The 23080-nt window shown below is 36.0% G+C and overlaps 2 protein-coding genes across 3 annotated transcripts; both read right to left on the reverse strand.

The window, feature by feature from the left end:
- Positions 1-1863: 1863 nt before the first annotated feature.
- LOC121417466 (ceramide-1-phosphate transfer protein-like) lies at positions 1864-8708 on the reverse strand. The gene is made up of 2 exons (XM_041611186.1): positions 8565-8708; positions 1864-3480 (listed from the first exon to the last, which is right to left on the reverse strand). Exons 1-2 carry the CDS (start codon positions 8678-8680, stop codon positions 2964-2966), a joined length of 633 nt encoding a protein of 210 aa, XP_041467120.1. The 5' UTR covers positions 8681-8708; the 3' UTR covers positions 1864-2963.
- Positions 8709-13430: 4722 nt separating this feature from the next.
- Positions 13431-22791, reverse strand: LOC121417467. Of its 2 annotated transcripts, XR_005970355.1 has the most exons (5): positions 22309-22791; positions 20434-20594; positions 17045-17183; positions 15371-16006; positions 13431-15176 (listed from the first exon to the last, which is right to left on the reverse strand). XR_005970355.1 is itself a non-coding variant. In XM_041611187.1 (4 exons), exons 1-4 carry the CDS (start codon positions 22351-22353, stop codon positions 15920-15922), a joined length of 432 nt encoding a protein of 143 aa, XP_041467121.1. In that variant the 5' UTR covers positions 22354-22791; the 3' UTR covers positions 15301-15919. The 2 variants fall into 2 exon arrangements, 1 of the variants encoding a protein (XP_041467121.1); XM_041611187.1 differs by lacking the exon at positions 13431-15176 and having other exon boundaries at positions 15301-16006.
- Between the last annotated feature and the right edge of the window lie 289 nt (positions 22792-23080).

Raw genomic sequence — 23080 nt, forward strand, 5'->3', positions numbered from 1 at the left:
ATCCAAATCCCTAGAGGATGTTGTTTACTTTGAATGTGTTCACATAGAACTACACTCTGATTTCTTCTTCCACGTTCATAGAAAATGCTGTTTAATACTGATTTTGTATAAATGTAGAGTTGCTCTGCTCAACCAAGCTCAACCCATAGATTTAATAGTGTCAATGTGTACAGTACACACACATGTGCACACAAATGGCTGACACATTTACATGTACATGTAGTATGCTCTTGACACATACACATGTACAGGAAAGTACACCTCTTTTCACTTTCTTCCTTTTCTCAACATATACGAAGAGCAGATTGGCAAAATACTTCCTCAAACCATTCAGTATTCCCATAATTTAGTTGTACAGGGAGTAATTTTCCTAATATCGCATCGCAATTTGCTCCACATTTTATTTAAAGACTGCTAAGCATAACTTAGTCTTTTTTATAGCATATTTGTACATAGGACTGTACATTACTTACATGTAGTTGAGAGCTTTTCTTTTAGGACCAAAAATGCTATTCAAATTTGTAAAAGCAAAATTATTCCCCGTTGTATTATTCTGTAGGCAGGCATGCCTGTCTATGAGCGTAAATAGGCCTTTTTGGAAGGGGGGGGGGGTGGTTTTCTGAAAATTTTACATTCATCCATTCTGGAAGGAAAATTTGTTTGACAGTTATCGCATCAAATATTCGACAGGCAAACAAATAATCAATTCCAAAATCTGTCTACATTTGCCTCCTCTTAAGTAATTAACAAAGATTTTTTCTTTCTTCTTAACTTCAAACTCTTAGTTTGTGCGGTCATGCTAAACTACGGTAATTAAAACAGATGATTGTGCCATCGAAGTGAAATACAATGTACAGTGCAAACTATGTCAATTAAAATAGAAATTCTAAAAAAAATAAATAAGGATTTGAAAGGCTTTCAACATTACATCACGATCATTATATATATGGTCCATACTACAAAAAGTATACGCATATAATTATTTGACCTTTAATATTTTCACATTGCAAGAGTGGTCAGATTCAGAAGGCTCTCTCTTATATCCAAATAATTCATAGTACAGTAGTTTTAAAAATCATACCAAACTATATCTAATGTAAAAGTTGAAATTTAATCCATACAATAGTTTTGTGATAAAAATAATGATCATTAAAAAATATGCAAAACACACTAAACTAAAGAAAATATCTTGACTTCAAAGCCTCTATTCACAATTGCACTATAGGGTTCACGTATGTGACTTATTTTAAAAACCAATATGACTAAATGTAGGTGCAAGCATTAAAGCATGCCAATAATTTTCAGTTGTTTACAAAGCAGTACGCTATTAAAGGACAAGTTCACCCCAACAAAAACTTGATTTGAATAAAAAGAGAAAAATTCAACAAGCACAACACTGAAATTTCATCAAAATCGGATGTAAAATAAGAAAGTTATGTTATTTCAAAGTTTCACTTATTTTCAACAAAATAGTTATATGAACGAGCCAGTTACATCCAAATGAGAGAGTCGATGATGTCACTCACTATTTCTTTTGTTTTGTATTGTTTGAATTAAACAATATTTCAATTTTTACGAATTTGATGATTAGGACCTCCTTGCCTGAAGCACAAAATGTCAAAATAATAGAATTGCACGTGTTCAGGGAGGAATGAAACTTCATTTCACATGACAATGACGAGAAAATAAAAATATTTCATATTTCAATACAAAAGAAATAGTGAGTGGGTGATGTCATCAACTCTCTCATTTGGATGTAACTGGCTCGTTCATATAACTATTTTTATGAAAATAAGCGAAACTTTAGAATGCCATAACTTTCTTATTTACATCCGATTTTGATGAAATTTTCAGTGATATGTTTGTTTAATTTTTCTTTTTATTCAAATCAATTTTTTGTTGGGGTGGACTTGTCATTTAATAAACCAAAGAAAGAGATCTCAGCTTACAGTATGTCTTGGTTTGAAACATAGGAAGCATCATTTTCCCTCTCTTTGCTACACAACAAATACATTCTTTATTTAACTTCTGAATGTTTCCATGTTGAAGAAGAATAGTGTAGTAGGTTTCACGGTACACCGTGTATCATTCCTGGGCATTGTTGGTCCTGAAAAGGACCTCAAAGTTTCGACAAGTGTGTTCTTGTCGTCTTCAGGATGAATATACCGCTTGCAAAACTTGAGGCTTCACATACGTGTACATACCTACTCTCTAAAAATTTCATTTTTCAATAACTTTTGCTTTTTATGGGCAACTTGGTAAAACACGTGCGTATATGCTGCTAAGATGTGGTAGTTGGCATTGATGAAAGTTCAATAAAATAAAAATAGAACATTATTTTCATCAAAATTCTGAATAGCTCTAGGGTACAATGAAAGATAATAGTATATAAAGCCTCAATAACTGGTATGGTTTCTGTGCGATACAGTTCATAATAATAATAAGGGTGTCAAATACGGACAATGAAAGAAAAAGAAGAAAAGAAACAATCAATCCATAGTCTGATAGAAAAACCATTTCATAGCACTTGCAGTTGGTCATACCAGCCTACGTAATAGAATTCAGCTTGCATTGCCATCTAGGCATAGCACATCATTTTCCCTTGCCACTGCTAGGCTCAAGGGGTTTGGTCTATGCATACTGCCCATCCCCAATCGAAGGTCAAAGGTCAAACTGCGTCTGTGCGGCAAACCCTTTTCTATCGTCTACGGGAAAAAGGCGTTTCACAACATACATGAACATTACATATTGTGAAAAATATGCAATCTTAATATAAACAATTCAATTACTAGTACTCGTACAAGTTCTTTTTTGGCAGAAGAGGGCATCAACACTGGAAAAAGACTTGCAAAAATGACGCTAGGCATTGACATTTTACACAAATTTTATTCCCCACCATAAAATTCAGTTGCTTTTAGGTGTACATATATTATATAAATATGGTTTGTGGCTATTAGAAGGGGTTAAGGTAAATTGAGTAGATCGTGGTGCGCCAAGATATCCTGCGTTTTGTCGTAGACCACCTCCATCGCTTGAAGGGAGAGTATAACTAGTGCCTGCGCTTCCTCCGCGTCTTGCAAACAATAACGGTGAATGAGCTGCTGCTTGTTCGGCAATGTCTTGATCGCGAGGTACGCCATCTGCCGCACGACCCACGGGTGGTACTTCCCGAGCGTCTCCCCGTACGTTTTCGACGTGAGAGTCGACGTTGGGTCCGTCCCCTTGGCGGGTTTCAGCCGTTTGAGGAGGACGCAGAAGAACTCGAGCGCTCTGTGGAGTCGGAGGAAAGTCCGGCAGCCGCTGTCGCGCCCTTTCTCGTCCTTCCGCGCCGTGAGGTTCTCCCGCATCTCGTAATCGATCATAGTCTGGACGGTGGTGAATTCCTCGGGGTGGTCCTCTCGATGGCTGTCGATGATGTTGCATTTGGTTTTCATGTCGGACGCAACAAACCCGAACACCGTGCCCAGGAGTGATAGCAATCTAAAGATGAAGCAATGAAAACATACTGAATGGTAATATCATGGGTGTCCATAGAATTAAAAGTCTCTGATATTGATATCCCTCATTAAAGGACAAGTCCACCCCAACAAAAACTTGATTTGAATAAAAAGCAAAAAATTCAACAAGCATAACACTAAAAATGTCATCAAAATCGGATGTAAAATAAGAGAGTTATGACATTTTAAAATTTCGCTTTATTTCATAAAACAAATTATATGAACGAGTCAGTTACATCCATATGAGAAAGTAGATGATGTCACTCACTATTTCTTTTGTTTTTTATTGTTTGAAATGAAACATTTTGATTTTCTCGTCATTGTCATGTGAAATGAAGTTTCATTCCTTCCTGAACACGTGGAATTCCATTATTTTAACATTTTGTGCTTCAGGCAAGGAGGTCCTAATGATCAAATTCGTAAAAATTGGAATATTGTACAATTCAAACAATAAAAAACAAAAGAAATAGTGAGTGGCATCATCGACTCTCATTTTGATGTAACTGGCTCGTTCATATAACTATTTTGTTAAAAATGAGCGAAACTTTGAAATGTCACAACTTTCTTATCTGATTTTGATGAAATCTTCAGCATTGTGCTTGTCTGATTTTTCTCAATTGATTCAAATCAACATTTTTCTGAGGTGGACTTGACCTTTAAAGAAAGCTCAAAAGGAATTACCCCGACTCATTGACCTGTATTCTGAAGTCAGGCCTAACTCCAGTGCTAAAATTATGGAAAGCCAAACGTGACAAAATTTGTATCAAGTCATGTTTCTTATGTTTACTGTGCTCTTTCCTGATTCATCGATGGTGGAGACAATCATCTATTTTACTTCCTACACGATTATGAAAACCAGCCAAATGAGGTGAAATATTATATCTCTACTGTTATGTAACAATATGCTATCCATATTCAAACCACAACTTTAAACCTGACTTCAGAATACGGGCCCCTGAAACCAAATAAAACCATATACAGTACTCTTTGATAAATAGTAAATGCAGTTTCGCTTGACAGTTTCTAAAAGCTCAGGATTGCAAAATCACCTTGAAAATATCCATCACTCTTCCTCATAACGTGCATCAAAATCTTTTTCATCTTATATATATAGATATATATATATATACAGCTGTATATAAATAAGAATTTATATCACTAAATTGTTCGTTAAGACGGCATTGCTTTCCGGAAGTACGTCATACATAAGCGGTTCAAGGGTCGACGCTATTGTATTCCCGTTGTTTACATGTGGAACGAGGGGTCTACGCGGCATCAGTTAGGTAAGAAATCTTCATTTTTTTATATTTTTATGTAATAATATTTAAAACCTTCCTACGCATTAGGCGTAGGAAGGTGTAAGAATGAATAAAATTAATAGAATTCTCGTGATTTTGGTTTAAAAAGATGGATTTCTTAGGGAAATCCATCTTTGTTTTGGTCCTTCGCTTAAGACACTATGGAGTCTTGGAGTGTCAAGACGTCAATGATGAAGAAGTATGTGACATATCTTAAAAAAATCATCATCATTGCGTCCTCAAGACTAGGGGTGGTATTCTGAGATCCATTTTATCTCAGATAAAATAAAATATTTTATCTCCGTTAAAATCAGTGAGATAAAATGCCCTTAAAATCTCTCCGAATTGGTATTCTGAGAACCATTTTATCTTCATTTTATCTCTGTAAGACACACCTATTTTTTAATCAATATCCAATTAGAAACGCGCTTTTATAGCTCTCTCATATCACTCAACCAATTAAAATCCATTCCGCCAGGAGGTGTGGCAAAGGGGTGAGATTGCGTCAATTTATTGACTTCAAATACGCTTGCACTATACGCTTGCGCGTCTTTACGGAGATTTCTTTTTAACAAAAAGGACAATACTCTCATCTTTTTTCGAAGTCTATATCGCATCTTTTCAAGCATCATTTCAAAGACAATATTAGTCAAGAAAAGTCTTATGAAATACTCTCTGATTGTACAGGAACAACGTTAAGGTGTTATTCTCAATAAATATATAATTTTTCTTCATTTTCATATCATCATTTGGGGTTAATTTCACGGGGGGGCCACTTACATTGACGAGTGGATACCATGCGCGACCAAAAAAACACGTAAAAAGGATGTCTTTTTCACGATAGGGCACGTTACGTACGTAACGTGATAAGGGTGTCAAAAACACAAAAATAATGAAAAAAGGGTATCTATTTCGCTAGGAAAATTACGTGTTTAGGGTCGACTTAGCGGGGATGATAAAACAAAATTAAAATGTTTTATAAAGGAAGTCCTTTTTGCCCCAACACTACGTGTTTAGAGTCCGATTTGCGCGAGGTGTAGAAGGTGGGGTCGTACTAAACCAAATAAGGTAAAGCCGACGACCGAAGGACCCGTAACAATAAAACATTCCTGTACTTGTTTAGGGGTTCATTTCAGGGAATATTTGCCAAGAGTATCGTTTTGTTTTCAATACTTGTTAAGGGTAGGGTTTCACACGCCAATACTTGTTAAGGGGTGCATTTTCAGAATATGGAAATTACGTGTTTAGGGTGCTTTTCGAGACCCCATGGTCGCGCATGGTATCCACTCGTGAATGGAAGTGGCCCCCCCGGGGTTAATTTACCTAGAAATACTGGTGAAATCAACGTCAGAGATAAAATAGCCTCTACCCTCTTAAGTTTATTTTATTTTTTCTTCAAAGTAACGTGGGCGCAAGCACATCATCTGCGTTGCAATGGCCAGATACGCGATGGGTATGTGTACGCAGGCATTGTTCTGTTGCGTATCATCTGTAGACACGCAAGATAAAATTTATACGCAAGATAAAAACTATAATTTTATCTGAGAGATAAAATCTCGTCTCAGAATACCAATTTCATTTTAAGAGATAAAATAAAATATTTTAAAGATAAAATGACCTCAGAATACCACCCTAGGTCATTCTCCTATACATCTACACAGGATCAACATTGCATGTTTTATGAGGGTATATTTAATGGCACCACTTTAAAGGGGAAGTTCACCCTGAAAAAAAGTTTGTTGTAAATATAACGGAGATTTTTTTTTTAAATACACCGTATATGAGGAAAATCCAATAAAGATAGGCAGTGTATACAGCCACACGCGTGTGTCTTTACCATCCAGCCACACGCGTGTGGTTATATCCAGAACACCTATCTGTGGATACCGCCACACGCCGCCAGTAATAACAGTAAAACACGTACCGTATGTAGGTCTGACCGTTTATATCACGATCAAAATAACCTCATTTCTTCATTAAATTCTTACATTCTAAACCCCTTTGATATCCTTAGATCGTTTCAATTTCATTCTCACCGTCTTCTCTCCTTGCTTTTCTTGTCTTGTTACAAACGGTCGTCTGTTTAACAGCAAATTCTCTTTTTCTACTTGTGTCGATTCTGGCTTCCTTCGCGGTGGCAGACCCATACAGCGTTAGCGCAGCGCAGTAGTAGACATACACAGTTTGGGTTTACGTAACCCAAACTGTATGTCTACTACTGCGCTGCGCTAACGCTGTATGGGTCTGCCACCGCGAAGGAAGCCAGAATCGACACAAGTAGAAAAAGAGAATTTGCTGTTAAACAGACGACCGTTTGTAACAAGACAAGAAAAGCAAGGAGAGAAGACGGTGAGAATGAAATTGAAACGATCTAAGGATATCAAAGGGGTTTAGAATGTAAGAATTTAATGAAGAAATGAGGTTATTTTGATCGTGATATAGACGGTCAGACCTACATACGGTACGTGTTTTACTGTTATTACTGGCGGCGTGTGGCGGTATCCACAGATAGGTGTTCTGGATATAACCACACGCGTGTGGCTGGATGGTAAAGACACACGCGTGTGGCTGTATGGCAGTGAGTCCAAACTTCGCGCGTGTCCAAACTTCGCGGACGGTCATTATCTCCAAAACTAGCCAATATCCTTAAAATCTGACATCATCAATGTGAAAAGCGACCTAAAATTACCCTTCGCTGAAAGTTTCTTTAGGATTAGTCCAGTATTCATGAAAATATTGGCAAAAGATCGGCAAATTTGTCACTGTTAGCGCCCGTTTTGAAGAAAGCAACAAGCATCATGATATCACCATTTTACAAGCAGAAATCATAAAAAATGTGAGTTAAATGTGGTACTAACCGATTCCATAGCATTTTGCCATTAATCTGATATAAATATTTCACTTTTTGAGCTTGAGTCTTTGTTTAAATATCCACAAAAGCTTTGGTGCGCGAAGTTAGGTCACACTTTTTCTGAACGGTTTTCCAGCACAGCCCGCATTCGCCGATCGGAATAGAATTTTGAGATCGCGATACCGGCGAAACCCCTTGACCTACTTTACATTTTCGTCTATGATTTTATAGTTTACGATCTTGCCGTCAATGTGGTTACTATTTCTTGAATTGGTTTTGTATGCATTATGAATAATTTGTGGACAAACTTTTAAGCCTGATGAATAGTTTTGAAAAGTGCGCGAAGTTTGGACACCCCATCATATACACTGCCTTATAAGTAATTGGAATATTATTAAGATTGGGCATTGTGACGTCATAAACGAGCAGCTACCCTATTTGTTACATGTAAAAGTAAATGCATGAATTTCAATTTCAAAATATTTTATTTTATTTCCATTTTTCTCTTGCCCCTCCTTAAATCATGTGTAAATCGAATCGATTCGCGTCCATTATTTATATCCTTCATCTCGATTATTTTTAACCTCCGCCTTCTCTCAGTCTCACACTTTTTTTCTTCTCTTTTGATCTTACACATCTTTCTATTGTATTTCTGTTAAAACACATCACAGACAGTGTTGTCAAACCCACACACACACCAATAATTGACCATGGGACTACGCAATAAACGCATGAGTTCACATCACACCCACTTCCTGAAATCGGCCGGGAAAGTCAAGGCGGGGCGGCAGCTCAGCCAGCTAGCGTTTGCTATTGGCAGTGTACATGTACCGGTATGTATGTGCTTGCGCATCTGCGATGAATCGAAATCGCGTGAGGCATGATTTTTTAATGACAAATATATTCTCTAAATCTCACCTTGTTATCTCACAATGCCCGCATAAATAGTGGTCCAGATCTATTGTACCATCTTCGTGAAGGGCTGCCGTGAATTCTCTTCGAATTTTCTCCAAATCGAACCCGTTTGGTGCCATGTTTCTTCAACGGTTTTCGTTTCGAATGCTAAAGTCCAACGTTGTCATAATATTGGTATGCATGCGATCGATGATGCGATATGCAAATAGCTGCATGACTCATATCCATGAACAAGAGGAGGGTTTCCTTGACTCGCTGATGACGAAATGGATTTGTTTATTCTAAGAATTTTGAGTTTTCATCTTTCCTGCTTGTTTACTTGGTTTTTAACCTTCGACTAATGAGAAACGGTTGTTGATTGAATTATGTACATATTAACTTTATATATACCTCACCCTGGCTACATCTTGATTGCGGTGTTTAATTTGACGTTATGTAACAAATTTGTGTTAATATCCCTGACCACTACTTGATGTATGCATTATGACGTAGAATATAGCTGCGTACTTGTTGTTTATTAGTTTCAATTGTTGTTGTCGGTACATCGATATGGGGATTAATAAAAAGGTGTTTATCTTTCTATAATTATTAAAGTCGAATGCAGAAGAAGGAGGAGGAGAAGTAGGAGCTAGGAGGATCGAGAGACGATATCAGAAGCTTATAATGGTGGTCGAACCAATTCTCAAACCAAGATGAAACATGTGTACAAGTAGGCCTACATGTATTAGAACTAAAAAACAATGAAAACAACCATTATTGAGAATGAAAAGCTAAATATACAAAACAAACCCTGATTTTGTAATTAGGTGTCTTATAAAGACACTTAAAAACAACACATAAATGTACGGGATGAAATTAAGATGGTGTTTCCGGTCACTTTATATTTCACTTTTTGAAGCACTAAATAATGTTTTTCTGACGCGATTTTTTTAAAATAAGAATGATTACAACAATTTTATTATGATATTGTAATTATTATTAGTATTGATATTATCATAATTATCAAGTATTGATATTATCATTAAAAAAATATTTCCTCTAATTATGATTAAGATCAAAGCAAGATGTCCTCTGATATGAGTCAACTGGTCTAAAGTAATTCAATGTTTGAAATTAAACTGGTCAAGACCAGTAATACTGATGATGCTGATCATGTGGTTTACCTCATTTGCATATTTCCTGTTTTTTAAAGAAAAATCAGGATTTATAATGGAATATTCTTGCAATAGCACTCATTGTTGTTTGAAAACCCTTCAAAATAAGTGTGTGAACTAATTCATAATGAAAATGTGTAATTTCATACAGCACATTCAAAATAACGGCAGAAAGATTAATTTACTAACCATCTTTTCCATCACATTTCACTGGCCATGGTATATAACAAACCAAATGCATGTAATAAACTGATCCAGTAAGACCAGTACGAGGACCAGTGAGACCAGTTTGAGGACCAGTGAGACCAGTATGAAGACCAATGAGACCAGAATCAACCACCAGAAACAAGACAAGACCAGTATAAAATTCCAGTTAGACCAGTAAACTGATGTTCCAATTTCCAGAATTACCAGTTAAAATTATACTGGTCCAGTGCAACTAGTTTTTCCTTCTGGGAAGCTAGTGAAGAGAAAGAAAGAGAAGAGAAAGGGGGAGGAGAAAAGTGAAGTGAAAAGAAGAAATGAGAAGAGATAAGAGGATAAAAAAGAAGCTATAGATAAGAGGAAAAGGAAAGAGAAGAAAGTAATAAAGGACAACCGCGTAGCCAGAATTTCATTTCGGAGGGGGCGCCAATGCACGAGAAGCGCGCTCCCTAGGGGGTGGGCGCAGGGAGGGGGAGTTTCCCCCTCCCGCGCGAAGCGCGAAGCTTTTAGTGTTTCATAAATTAAAATGAAAAGGAGCCGTTTCTCTTGTCTCTAGTACCTCCAATTCGGTTGACTATATTGCGATTTTGAACTTGTTTTCAAAAGTGATTGTGAACGCACAAAAGAGGTATACAATGGAGCTCCGAAATTAAAATGATAATAACTCCGCGCGAAGCGCGGAAGCTAAAATGTTTTATCAATTTTTCTTGCCACAAGAAGGGTCCCGAGAAAAGGGTATTCTCAAAGATATATTGAAACTTTCTTTGGAAAGATCAGATTTGATTACAAACAATTTAGCAACAGTGCATATTTTTAACTCGCAAAACAGAGAAGATTGGTTGAGGAAAATATTCCTCCCCGCGCAGAGCAGTGAAACTCTGAAATTTCAAAGGGCGGACGTTTCATCAAATGTAGATATCTCTAATACCCAATCGGCCCTAATTCAATTGATTTTCTAAGATTATTGAACTTCATTACAAGGAAAATAGTGCGCAAAAAGTATAAACTTCTGTGATTTATTAAAATTATCTATCTATATAATAAAGGATGCCTAATTTTTTTTACTTACCCTGAAGCGCTTCATTTTGAATAAAAAGACTTATATAAAAACTTAAGTGTCATTCAAAATTTCAAACTGAGGGCGCAAAACAGGACAGGAGATGAATGTATACAGGGAAATGACATGAAGTTTAAAGGGGAAGTCACCCTGACAAAAAGTTTATTGTAAAAATAGCAGAAAAAACAATAAAAAATATTGCCGAAGGTTTGAGAAAAATTCATCAAATAATTAAAAAGTTATTAGAATTTCAATTATTTGATTTGTGACGTTATATGCGAGCAGCATAATTCCTACATAGCGAATGGTAAAAAATCAATGAAATGTCATTTTCTCAGAAAATTGAAAATGGTTTTCACTGTAACTTTTGTATATCAAAAGACAAATCGTTTCACACCCGATCATGAAAAGAAAACAAAATTAAGTCATCAGGAACCATACAGAATTTGAAATTCATACATTTTATATTACATAACACATGGGGCAGGTGCTCGTTTATGACGTCACAAATCCAAAATTTTGAACTCTAATAACGTTCATACTCTTTAACGGATTTTCCTCAAACCTTCACCAATATTTTTTACTATTTTTTCTGCTATTTTTACAACAAAGTTTTCTTCAGGGTGAACTTCCCCTTTAATACAATTTGATAAAAAAATATTGTACTTTTTTTTTATTTAATACGACACGAATTCCATACCTTCCTCTTTTTAAATAAGGAACCTTTTGCCCCCAAATTATGGTTGTTTAGTAATTAGCTGAAAAGCGGGAGAAGTTGACTTTATGGAGGTGACGGCAGAAACTGATATAAAGATTTTACCCGCTCGGAGCCGACCAGACCAGAAGTTGCGCGAAAAAAAAAGATAACTTCATATATTTACTTCGGCCTTACTTTACACTCAAATTCATGCCCTAGTGTATACAATTTTAACTTTAACTGGCAAGAAGCACATAGCTGAGGTGGAAAGACAGGGTTAGAGAAAAGATGGGGGAAACAATGGAGAACTTCAATATTGTCATTTAACCGCGCGCAGCGCGGAAGCAAAATACATATATGAATTTAGAGAAAGAAGAGTGAAGGAGTTTCTCTTTTGAGAGAAAAAAAAAGATTAAAAAGAAAAAAAAACACAAAGCTACCTTTCTTCGCTTTCCTCCCTTCCCTTTTCCTTTTCTCCTCTCATTTTTCCTTTTTTTTTCTTTTTGGGAACTTTTTTTGGGGGGGGCGACCGCCCCCCCTTGGCTACGCGCCTGATAAAGGAAAGGGAAAGGACGGGAAGAGCAGAGAAGAGAATGAGAAAAGAAAGGTTTTGCAGTCTCTCACGTCACTCACAAAGTCATGTATTCCTTCGGAAATAACTATGAACAATATTCATATTGAATCAAAATTGCCAAACGTTTTAATAAATCAAACATTTCACCCGATAGTTATATAGGCCTACAATATTATTTCAAATATATCTATATTTCATATACAACAGTACTCATTTCATTGTATTCATGTTCAATGGCGAAGGAAGTATTTTCGATTAAAAAGCTCAAACCAAAACTGTGACAATTAGCTATAAAGGTCATGTCAACCCTAATAATAATAATATTAATAATAATAGGCATTTATATAGCGCCATCCCCGGCGCCATCTTCTAGAAATGTTCTATTCCGAGGCGCACAAGAAAAGAAAGAATGAGAAAGTTTGGATGAGTGTCAAAGTGCCAATAACTAATACTGTTAGAAAAGATAAGATTTCAGTTTGGATTTGAAGGTCTCCAGCGATTGTATAATTCTTAAATTTAACGGCAAATTATTCCAGAGAGAAGGTGCTGAGGCAGAGAAAGCTCGTGCACCATATGCTAAAGTTGCTGGTGTGATGATCTCAGGCTTCTAGCTGGTGCATAAGGCGTGACGAGGTCTTGTAGACATTTTGGTGCCAAACCATTTAACACTTTCCCAGTGAGAAGAAGTATTTTAATTCTATACGCTTCCGGATTGGCAACCAATGTAACTCTTGGAGAACCTAGAAAAATGTTTAGAGAAAATCATCAAAAAGGTAGCATTGTGCCGAAAATTTCATCAAAATCGGATGTAAAATAAGAAAGTTATGGCATCTTTTAAAATTTTCGCTTATATTCCACAAATTTACAGTTATATGCACAAGTCAGAGACAACCAAATGAGACAGTAAATGATGTTCTTAACTATTTCTTTTGCAATTTTATTTCATTTTTTTACAGATTTTACAATAAGGGCTAACTTAAAAGAGCCATATAGAATCTTAGGTGTTCAGGAAGGTTTTTTTTTTTGGGGGGGGGGGATTGTCAATGGGGAAAATTAGAATACTTTCCATTTCATATAATAAAATGCAAAAGAAATAGTGAGTGGATGACATCATCAGTCACCTTATTTGCATACCGACCAGGATGTGCTTATATTGACTGTTTTGTGAAATTATGCTAAACTTTAAAATGTCATAACTTTCTTATTTTACATCCGATGTATAAATTATTTGAACTCAACAACTATTATTTCTATTTCGAATACAGAAATCTATTCTTCTTTCAAGGAGATTTAACATTTCAGAAAAAAATACATACAGTTTCATTTAATTTCATTTATTTTTATATTTCTCATTGACATTAATTTGACTGACATTAAAAAATAAGGCAACAAAAATAATACATAACCATTATATGACAAACAACTGAGAAGTATACAATAACATGGGATACTATCAATTACAATACCTTTAGATGAAGAAAAACATATTTGTACCTAATTTTGGGGTTGGTTTTAGTTGTTTATTAAATCTTGGCATTTGTTATGTAAGTACCATGAAAATGATCTGAACGGTGCCATTTTTACCAGCTAATTTTACAGATCGTTTTCACCTCATTTACATCATAAATTTCTGAAGTGAATTTCAACACAGTGTATCATTTGATATTTTATACAGAAAAATCTGGTACGATACAAAGAATGAAATATATATATATATTACTAAATATGATACACCAATATTTCAAGACACACAAATTCTTTGGGCAAAGGCAATGGGATGCCCCTAAAAATTGAATTACTAAACTAAACTGCAAAAATAATAATTTTCTTTCATACTTATTTTACACAGCTGCTCCTAAAAAACAACACTTTCATGCAAACATAAACATATATAGGCCTGTTGATAAAAGTGTATTTTCAGCTTTCAGGAAAAAAAAGGTTTATGATAATGCAATATAGCCTCATACTTAGTAATTTTTCCGAACGTTATTATACAGGTAATATAAAAATAGAATTACTTTTGTTACTGTACAAACACGAATGATTATATTAATACACGTTTCATTTAATTCAGCATCCCTATACACAAAAAAGGGGGAGGGAGTATTTGTTTCATATCAACAGCACGATGACCTAATTGTTTGACAGTTCTCTGAACTTCACATTGCATAGTTATTTAATTCGTAACATATAAATAGTGAGGTCTAATTATTGAGAAAATTATTTTTTTCTATCGATTTTCGCCATCTATATGGAGCGGAAAACTTAAAGATGTAATATGTGATACAGCAGTATACTCTTTCGAACCAAACTAAAAAGAGTGTGCATCATGAATTTTGTTTGATAAAACAGTGAGGTGCATCGATTGGAAATTATCATCATTTCAGTTTCAGTTTGGTTTATTTCATTTCAACTCAAATCAATTTTAACAGCAAAAGAAATCATTACAAATATATAAATGAATATGCAAGTATATACAGTATGACAATGTGGCATAAGTAAATATATACAATAGACACGAAACAATATAATCATAATAATAATGATATTTACGATGAACTAGATAATCTGCAGATAGCTGCAGACTATTCATGTTAAAGAGTTTTGCATATGATTTATTTTATTCATCTTTACTATTTAAATAAATGTTGAGGAAATGGAGGGATCCACTAAAAAGCAGGGCTTGTTGAGTGTGGATTCCTCAAAGAATAAGTTAAAAGACACGTTTGTAGGTATAAGTATAAATAAAAAAATCATCGGCTATCGCTGGCCATAAATAAAATTGCGATATACTGGTATAGGCAAAATAAGTCGCATTCGTATGCCCCACTCGTCTGGTCATTCATGAGGCCTTGGTCATTCATGACGCGCGCCCTCTACGTTTGTTGAGTTATCTTCTGCTCAAACTCGAAGCAGATCAAACTGGTGTCTGTTTGCTTGAAATGTTCAACATAATACAACATAATCAATTATTACATAGATTTTACATATATATACATTTTAGACACACGTATCATTTACAATCTCTTTCTGAATATAAAAAAGTATATGAAAAATATTATTTAACTAAATTTCAGAACGCAGGAGACCGTCGTCATGAGCGACCTGCTTGATGTTGACGACGTTATTGGTGATCAGCATATTTTCTTCTCGGCTGTGGTCCATGTGGTCATTCGAGCTATTGTCCATATAATCGTGATAATAGCGTGTTTTCGCTCAACAACGCGGAATCAAGCTTAGCAGGCACAATGAAAACCTGGGAGGTCATTGTCGAAAATATTAGTGAACCGGAACAGTTGATCGACCTGAGATTTGGAGCTGACAGAAAATTGCAAACAATATGTCGTTTGCCAAGAGTCACGGACGACACTGTTGTTTGAATTTAACGATTTTTTTTTACAAATACAACTATATATTGTAAGGCTTTTGACAACAGACTCTCTACGTCCCAGAAACGTCTGCATATTGGCTGCGGAGACTCCCAAATCTCTTTCAGAAGTCAGGTTGTCCAAGCATGGACACTCTGATAATGAGAAAGAATCACATTGGATTGCTGTTCTTATGGGTTGCGTTTCTTTGCCCTTATTGCCAGTCTTGATCCTGGGTAGCTGTCGTTTATATCATTCATCTCGCACCTTTCACGACTTGCCCAGACAGCTACGGTGTCAAAGACTAGCTGAAATTACAATCGCAATTACCGCAGTCTCCACAATCGCAATTCCCACAGTCGCAGTCGCCACAGTCCTTGCAGTCGCATGCCTGGATGAATCGATTAAAGACAAAAAGAAGCCACAGTAAGTCACACACACACACACACAAAACGTATTGTCCTGGTTATTTCATACCCGGAATGGTATGTGGCTCCAACAGATCCAATCTTATCATTAACCTGACATGGTTTGTTTTGTTCTTCTTCTGATTTTTTTAAAGATTTTTTTTTTTTAGTTTAGAGCGATAATGTTCATAAACGTGACTAGCATTTTGCAAGGGCGAAAATCTTTCCCCAAAGGTAGGGGGATCGACCAGGGGCTAGAAAATTTGACAAGCCCCCTCCCCCCAAAAAAACATAACAAAACAAACAAATAAACATGGTTATCACCACAAAATTAATGCCAGGTCATTTCCACAGAAAAAATAACAAGCAAAAAAAAAAATGGTTATCACCCTTAAAAGTAAGGTCATCTCGTCCAAAATACATGTCATGTCTGTACACAAGTAATTGTAGAATGCGCATTCAGGCCATTTAACTGGAGTGAATGGTTTGTACAACGTACTAGGAAGCAGTCCCTGATGTGACGTCACTGACAGCGCGGCCCCACCGGGCAAATCAATCTCTGATATGACGTCACTGACAGTAAAATCCCAGCAGGAAAAGCTTTCCCTGATATGACGTCACCAACAGTGAGATCTAATCAGGCGAGGAAGTTCCAGGTATTATGGGTATGATGTTGCCGACAGGGCCATCCCATTAGGCAAAACAGTCCCCGAATTGACGTCACCGAAAGTGCAAAATTAGAAACGATCAGGCGAAGCAGTCCCCGATGTGACGTCACTGACAGTATGAACATTTCTCTGAATAATTAAGCTAACCCTCTTGTTCTGAACTAGGGTTTTGGTATACACACATACATGTATATCTATCAGTTCAGGTGACACTAAAATCATTCAAAGTTGTCTGGTGATAACTATAATAGTTTCCTTTACCATTTAAAGCAAGCGGAAACAGTATTTAGCACAATGTGAGATCATTATCTAAGACTAATAAGTTAAATAATTCGGGTATCAGCACAGTCTTACCGAGCAACAATCGTCGCAGGAGTCGTTCGAGTCACCTCCGAACAGACAGTGGCACAGAAGACATCCGAAGAGTACCTCCATACATTCCCCGTCACCATGGCAATCCCAATTCGCACATCGGTCATCCGTCCTATGAGTGCTGTGAATTCGGAGGAGTGTAATAGTGAAAATAACTACTGTTACTATGTAGTCTGCAGGCACAGACCCAGATTGAAACTTTGATCAACAAGTGGGTCTCCACACAAAGACTAGCATATATAGAAGGCCTTTAGTACACGAAACTTTAATAGGCTGCACAGGGCACACTCAGACCCTCTACTCAAATGAAGGGTTTGTACAACAGACTGGTTACTGTGGTTGCTTCGGAGAGGTGAAATAGTGATAAATATTGACTGTTACTCTGATTGTTCTTAGAGGTGAAAATCAATGACTATTACATGGTTGCTTTGAAGAGGTGAAAAAAATGAAAAATAAGGACTGTGGCTAAGGCCGATCCCTTCAATGAGAGGAATAGTAAACAAAAATTATTATGAATGTTACTGTGGTTGCTTTAGAAGGAAGAAATAGTGAAAGTAATGATTAATATTATGGCTGCTTCGGAAAGGTGAAATAGTGAAAAATAATGACCGTCAGCATGGTTAGTATGGTTGCTTACGAGAGGTAATACTATATTGTTGCGTCCGAGACGTGATTTAGTGAAAGATAATGACTGTTACTAAGGTTGCTTTGGAGAGGTGAGAAAAAAATAATGCCTCTTTCAAAGGTTGCTGTTATACACTTCAAAGATTTGGTGATGAACAAACCAACCTTTCGATCGAAACTTTTTAATGTTATTTGTCACTCGTTCGAAAGTAAGTTAAAGAAAATAGAAGTAATAACGACAAAAATAGTATACCTGGTATTCTCCCTGGTCTAAAACCACTTCTTATTTTTGTTTTTATTTTTTGACTAAAATGTCACCTATAAAATTTTGTCATCTTATGGATTAACGTTTACATTTTTGTTTGTTCATAAGGAAGTTTGCTAATATAATGAATAAGCATAACATACATGCTAGAAAAAACCCCAAACAAATATGATTATATCCACCTCGATAATATTCAGCTTGTTTATGTGGAAGTAGGCGGAATTTTATAGAGAACATCTTAGACAGTTTTATGATAATATCCGATTAATTTTTCAGACGCACATCAAGTTTATATAACAGACTGAGAAAGATTAAACAAGCGCAAGACTGAACATTCAATTAAAATTGGATGTAAAAAAGGTGATGATGTCATATTTCTTTATTGGAATCCTATTTTGATTATTTTCAGTGTTGCATATATGCCTCAATGTATTGACACAAACTTGCTGCTAACTTGGAGCGGACGTGACAATGAGATATTAGGCGCACGCGTGCATTTTTGTGAGTGTTTATTTCAATTCAATTTATTTTATTTTCCACTTTCAATTTCATATTTACAATTATGATACAATTGACATAGTAACATATTATAATCACATTTGAAGTACATACAAAAAATAAATAACATTCTAAGATCACAATAGACAATCATCAAATCGAGATATATAAATAACTGAAAGGGAGGGAGGGCCAACTGAAAAGCAGAGCTTGTAAAATGTAGGGCCCCCTTAATGTTGTGTTTATAGCAACTGAATTGCTTTTTTTTGTAAACACGAAACAAAACAAACAAACAAAAAACAACAATATTTACATTATGTAATATATACATTATAATACAAATCATGTGCATCATATTAAAAGAAATTATATATATCAATCATTCACAGTATATACAAATTATTAAAGGTTTTCCACTTAACACTGAAGGCTTAATTTGTAATTGATGAATTAAATATTTAGTAATAATTCAGGAGAAATAATTTAAGTCGTTTTTTGAACATTTGTATAGAATTGCATTGTTTTATATCAATTGTAAAGGAATTCCATAGTCATGATTCTAGTAATGATTATTAAAGTTGAATTCTCAATCTCGAATGGAACCTTCCCATGAGTGTCAGTGTTTAATAGGGGTAGTGAAACCTGTAGGAGCATCTTTTATTATTATTATTACTTATTATTTGTACTGCGCTTTTCCCATTAGGCCCGAAGCGCTTACAATGAATTAATAAGATGTAAAAAACTACAAAGTATGAAAGAGATGAGTTTGTAATGATTTTTTGAAGTTTGCTAATGAATGATGGAGACTGTCTAATTATTAGTGGCAGGTCGTTCCAGAATTTTGAAGCCGATACCGTAAAAGTTCTGTCACCAGCTAATGTACGAGTTAATGAATATGTGAGGCGAAGGTGATCACTGGCCGATCTAAGAGCTGTAGTTGGTGTATAAAGATTCAAGCAGTTACTTAAATACTGTGGAGCCTGTTTATTCAGTGTCAAGAGTAATTTGAACGTAATTCTCTGTTTAAAAGGAAGCCAGTGAAGAGAATTAAAGAGTGGTTGGGAAGGATGATCCCGGGAAACCTGTAAAATTAATCGTGCTGCCCAATTTTGTAGTCGTTGCACACGGACTAATTGATTAGAGGGAATTGTAGAAATTTTTCAGTAAAAAAAAAAGAGTTCAACATAATATACTATGTGGAAATAACTATCAAACAATATCTTATGCATTAACAGTTCTACGTATCTAAGAGCACCGTCGATGTATTGAAAATGCCTGTCAAAAGACAATGAACAGCTAGGATGATGATGATGATAATAATAAAAAAAATAATAATAATGAATTAGTGCTTATTCAGTGCATAATCATTTAAAACTGTTCTAATCACTTTACATATTACTCAGGGGCCGCGGAACCGGGGGGGGGGCGGGGGGGGGGGGGCTTCAGCCCCCCTCTTTTTTCCAAAACCGTGTACAAAAGTGTAAAAATGACCATATGATTGTGATTTTTTAGCATGGTCAGCCCCCCCCCCCCCCCTCCCACTTTGAAAACCGTTCCGCGGCCCCTGCTACTGTCCATGTGCTACAATATGCACTTACAACAAAAATAAGAATGTTTTCAGATGTCTTTTAAATGACTCGACAGGAATGTACCTCGTCGAAATACATCGTTTGTCAATGAGAGTCCAGGGGAGCGTTTCATGAAAGGACTTGTCAGACGTTTTATCCGACAAGTCCTGTTTTATCCGACAGGTGCTATAGTAACAACGCTTCTCAACCAATCAGAATCCAGGAAAGTTGTCAGATCTGACAACTTGTCGGACGAAAATATTGATGAAACGCCCCCCAGGACAACACTTCTGTTTTGATTCACCAGTTTTCGACAAAGACTTCTTGGTTGCAAATTGTCATGGAGGACATTCGACAATATATTTTCTATGTTCTTGGAAGCGGTGTGAAACCTCTGTATTGAATAACATGCTCACCTGGTTGATGTGACCTTTGTTGTGTAACCGTACTCGCCCCGCCCAACCATGTTACTTCGTTTCTTTATGACGTCATCTGATTCACACTCTGACGGATCCTCGGGGATGGGTTGCGTAACGACTACCTTTCCGTTTTCACCGCCATCCGTGGTGACCTCAACCTACATAAACCGGAAGTAGATAGTACGAGACTCGGAAGTCGAAAATATGAAAATCGTAATAAAAACGTTTAGTGATAAAAAATGAAAGTAACAATAATTATAAGGAAAAGAATATGTTATCAGATGATGATGGGATTAAAAATGGCAATTGCAAATTAAGAAATAGCAATATTTGATAACGAAGATAATATAATAATGAAATCTGCTGCCGCTAGCTGCTACCTCTATTACTACTTCTACTACTACTACTACTTCTAATACTACTACTTCTAAACTTACTGCTACTACTACTACTACTACTACTATACTACTATCCTACTACTTATACTTTACTACTACTTATACTACTACTACTACTTCTACTACTACTACTACAGTAGTAGCTACTGTTGCTATTACAACTTCTGATATATGTTGCTGATATACTACTACTACTACTCTACTACTATGCTACTGCTACTACTACTACTACTACTACTACTACTACTACTACTACTACTACTACTACTACTACCATTTACTACTACTAATACTACTACTACATTTACTACTATACTACTACTATACTACTTCTACTATACTACTACTACTACTACTACTATACTACTACTTCTACTACTACAACTACTACTATACTACTACCACCTGTACTTGTACTTCTACTACTACTACAACTATATTACTACTATGTTGCTGATACTAATATACTACTACTACTAGTACAGATCTTATAATTGCAGCCATATTGAAATCTTGATCATCAATGTTTCAAGTCAACTATATATCTTTTTCACATTTTCAAATGTCACGTAAAATCTCTAAATGTCCATCACCATCATATTTTTATGTACATATTTCATTATTAATTTCCGGACTACTGTCTCCATACAATAAACTAAATTAAGATGATGGAATCACCATTCAGTATTAGCATGCACCCCTGCAGCTCGGCGTTGTATCTACTGCTGCACTAGTACAGCCGGCCACTTTTTCTACTGATTTATATTTATACGTATTAACATGATATAGGTCATCACCCACATTACGAAATTAGGTCCACGATCCGATTTTGGAGCATATCGCATTTTGCTTATTTTCTGAAAATGTGAATGAAAAGTATATTTTTATTTGAGGTAAGATTAACGCAGATAATACTAATCATACAATTTTGGATGATTGCAAGCCATTATTTTTCAGTAAAGGACAAATTAATTTTACTTTAGCCAATCGTATGATTGCTATGACGTCATTACGACTTGATATTAAATTCGATTCTATTATAATCTAGTCACAGATTTGAACATAGGTTTTCGTACGAAGAACATTACACAGTAACATATTCCATGCTTCAGTATTCAGCGTCAAATTCTATTAAATTTGATTCCAAAATCGGGTCGCAGACCAACCGTTATCAAGGTGTGCGCGGTGCGGTGGCCTTTACTAATAGTACACAGCAAAAACTGTGGTGTTAACCGGTGTACATAGAGGACCACACCAGTTATTTTACACCGGTGTTAAATTGGTGGTGTTAGTTTTACACCTATAGGTGTTATTACAACACCTTTGGTTGTTACATTTACACTCTTTGGTGTTATGTTCAATCTCGAGGGTGTCATTGTAACACCCCAGGGTGTGGTCCTCTATTAACACTAATTGGTGTCAGTTTTAACACCACAGTTTTTGCAAGTAGGCCTAGACTTCGAATTCTGCTTACCTCCTTAGGTTCAACTGGCTTGGTTGGGGTTATTTCTTTATCCATGGCTAACCTGCGATGAAAGAAACCTGTGCACAGCTCTGGCTATTGAACATTCAGCTCCTATTTATATTTTGTCTATTTTGTCGAAGATTTGCCAGTGACAAAAGTCTGATCGTCTGTGAGATCAGAGCTATATACCTCTCCTCCTTTCTATCGTCCGCACTCCGCAGTCCAACATCCAACGATGCATGTGTATGACAAATATTCTTCGAAATATGATAATTATTACTATTATTGTGAAATGCAAAGATCATGGACAGATGGCATCAGAGTCGCATGACAACACCGTTGGAATGAGGACATCTATTTGGACCGAAGTCAGATATCTGATGATCTGATCCGTCTGCCATCAGCCGGAAATCCGGGTGGTTGGAATACCATGAAAACTGCGATGACTTGGAAAATAGCTGCTTACCAAGATCCTAGTCACTTCATTATGTTCAGGAATGCTGTTCTTGTGGGGGGGGGGGGGGGGATTAACACGCAAATGCTAATTTCGATCATCTTTCATCAAAATAGTTTACTATGCATTGTCGTGCGTCGAATAATCAACATATATCCTCACACAGATGCAGTCCCATATATTAACACGCGTGTTAGTGTAGCCTTCTCATGATGTCAAATTTATCAGTGCCGGGCTATATTTTCTACCATTGCCCTGATATCTCATTGTCGGTGATTTACAAAAGATTTTTTAAAAACGCAAACGCGATTACAAAGCATTCACCTA

This window comes from Lytechinus variegatus, chromosome 6, assembly GCF_018143015.1.
Source record: "Lytechinus variegatus isolate NC3 chromosome 6, Lvar_3.0, whole genome shotgun sequence".
In the NCBI taxonomy this organism is placed as follows: domain Eukaryota; kingdom Metazoa; phylum Echinodermata; class Echinoidea; order Temnopleuroida; family Toxopneustidae; genus Lytechinus; species Lytechinus variegatus.

What these genes read in the sequence shown, in the direction of transcription:
- LOC121417466 (XM_041611186.1), bottom strand. Translation starts at nt 8,680, where the DNA reads ATGGCACCAAACGGGTTCGATTTGGAGAAAATTCGAAGAGAATTCACG. An exon ending in GGGCATTGTGAGATAACAAG is followed by an intron (nt 3,481 to 8,564) that starts GTGAGATTTAGA and finishes CTTCATCTTTAG; the next exon opens with ATTGCTATCACTCCTGGGCA.
- LOC121417467 (XM_041611187.1), bottom strand. Translation starts at nt 22,353, where the DNA reads ATGGATAAAGAAATAACCCCAACCAAGCCAGTTGAACCTAAGGAG. An exon ending in AGCCAGTTGAACCTAAGGAG is followed by an intron (nt 20,595 to 22,308) that starts GTAAGCAGAATT and finishes CGGTTTATGTAG; the next exon opens with GTTGAGGTCACCACGGATGG. An exon ending in CCTGCGACGATTGTTGCTCG is followed by an intron (nt 16,007 to 17,044) that starts GTAAGACTGTGC and finishes CGATTCATCCAG; the next exon opens with GCATGCGACTGCAAGGACTG.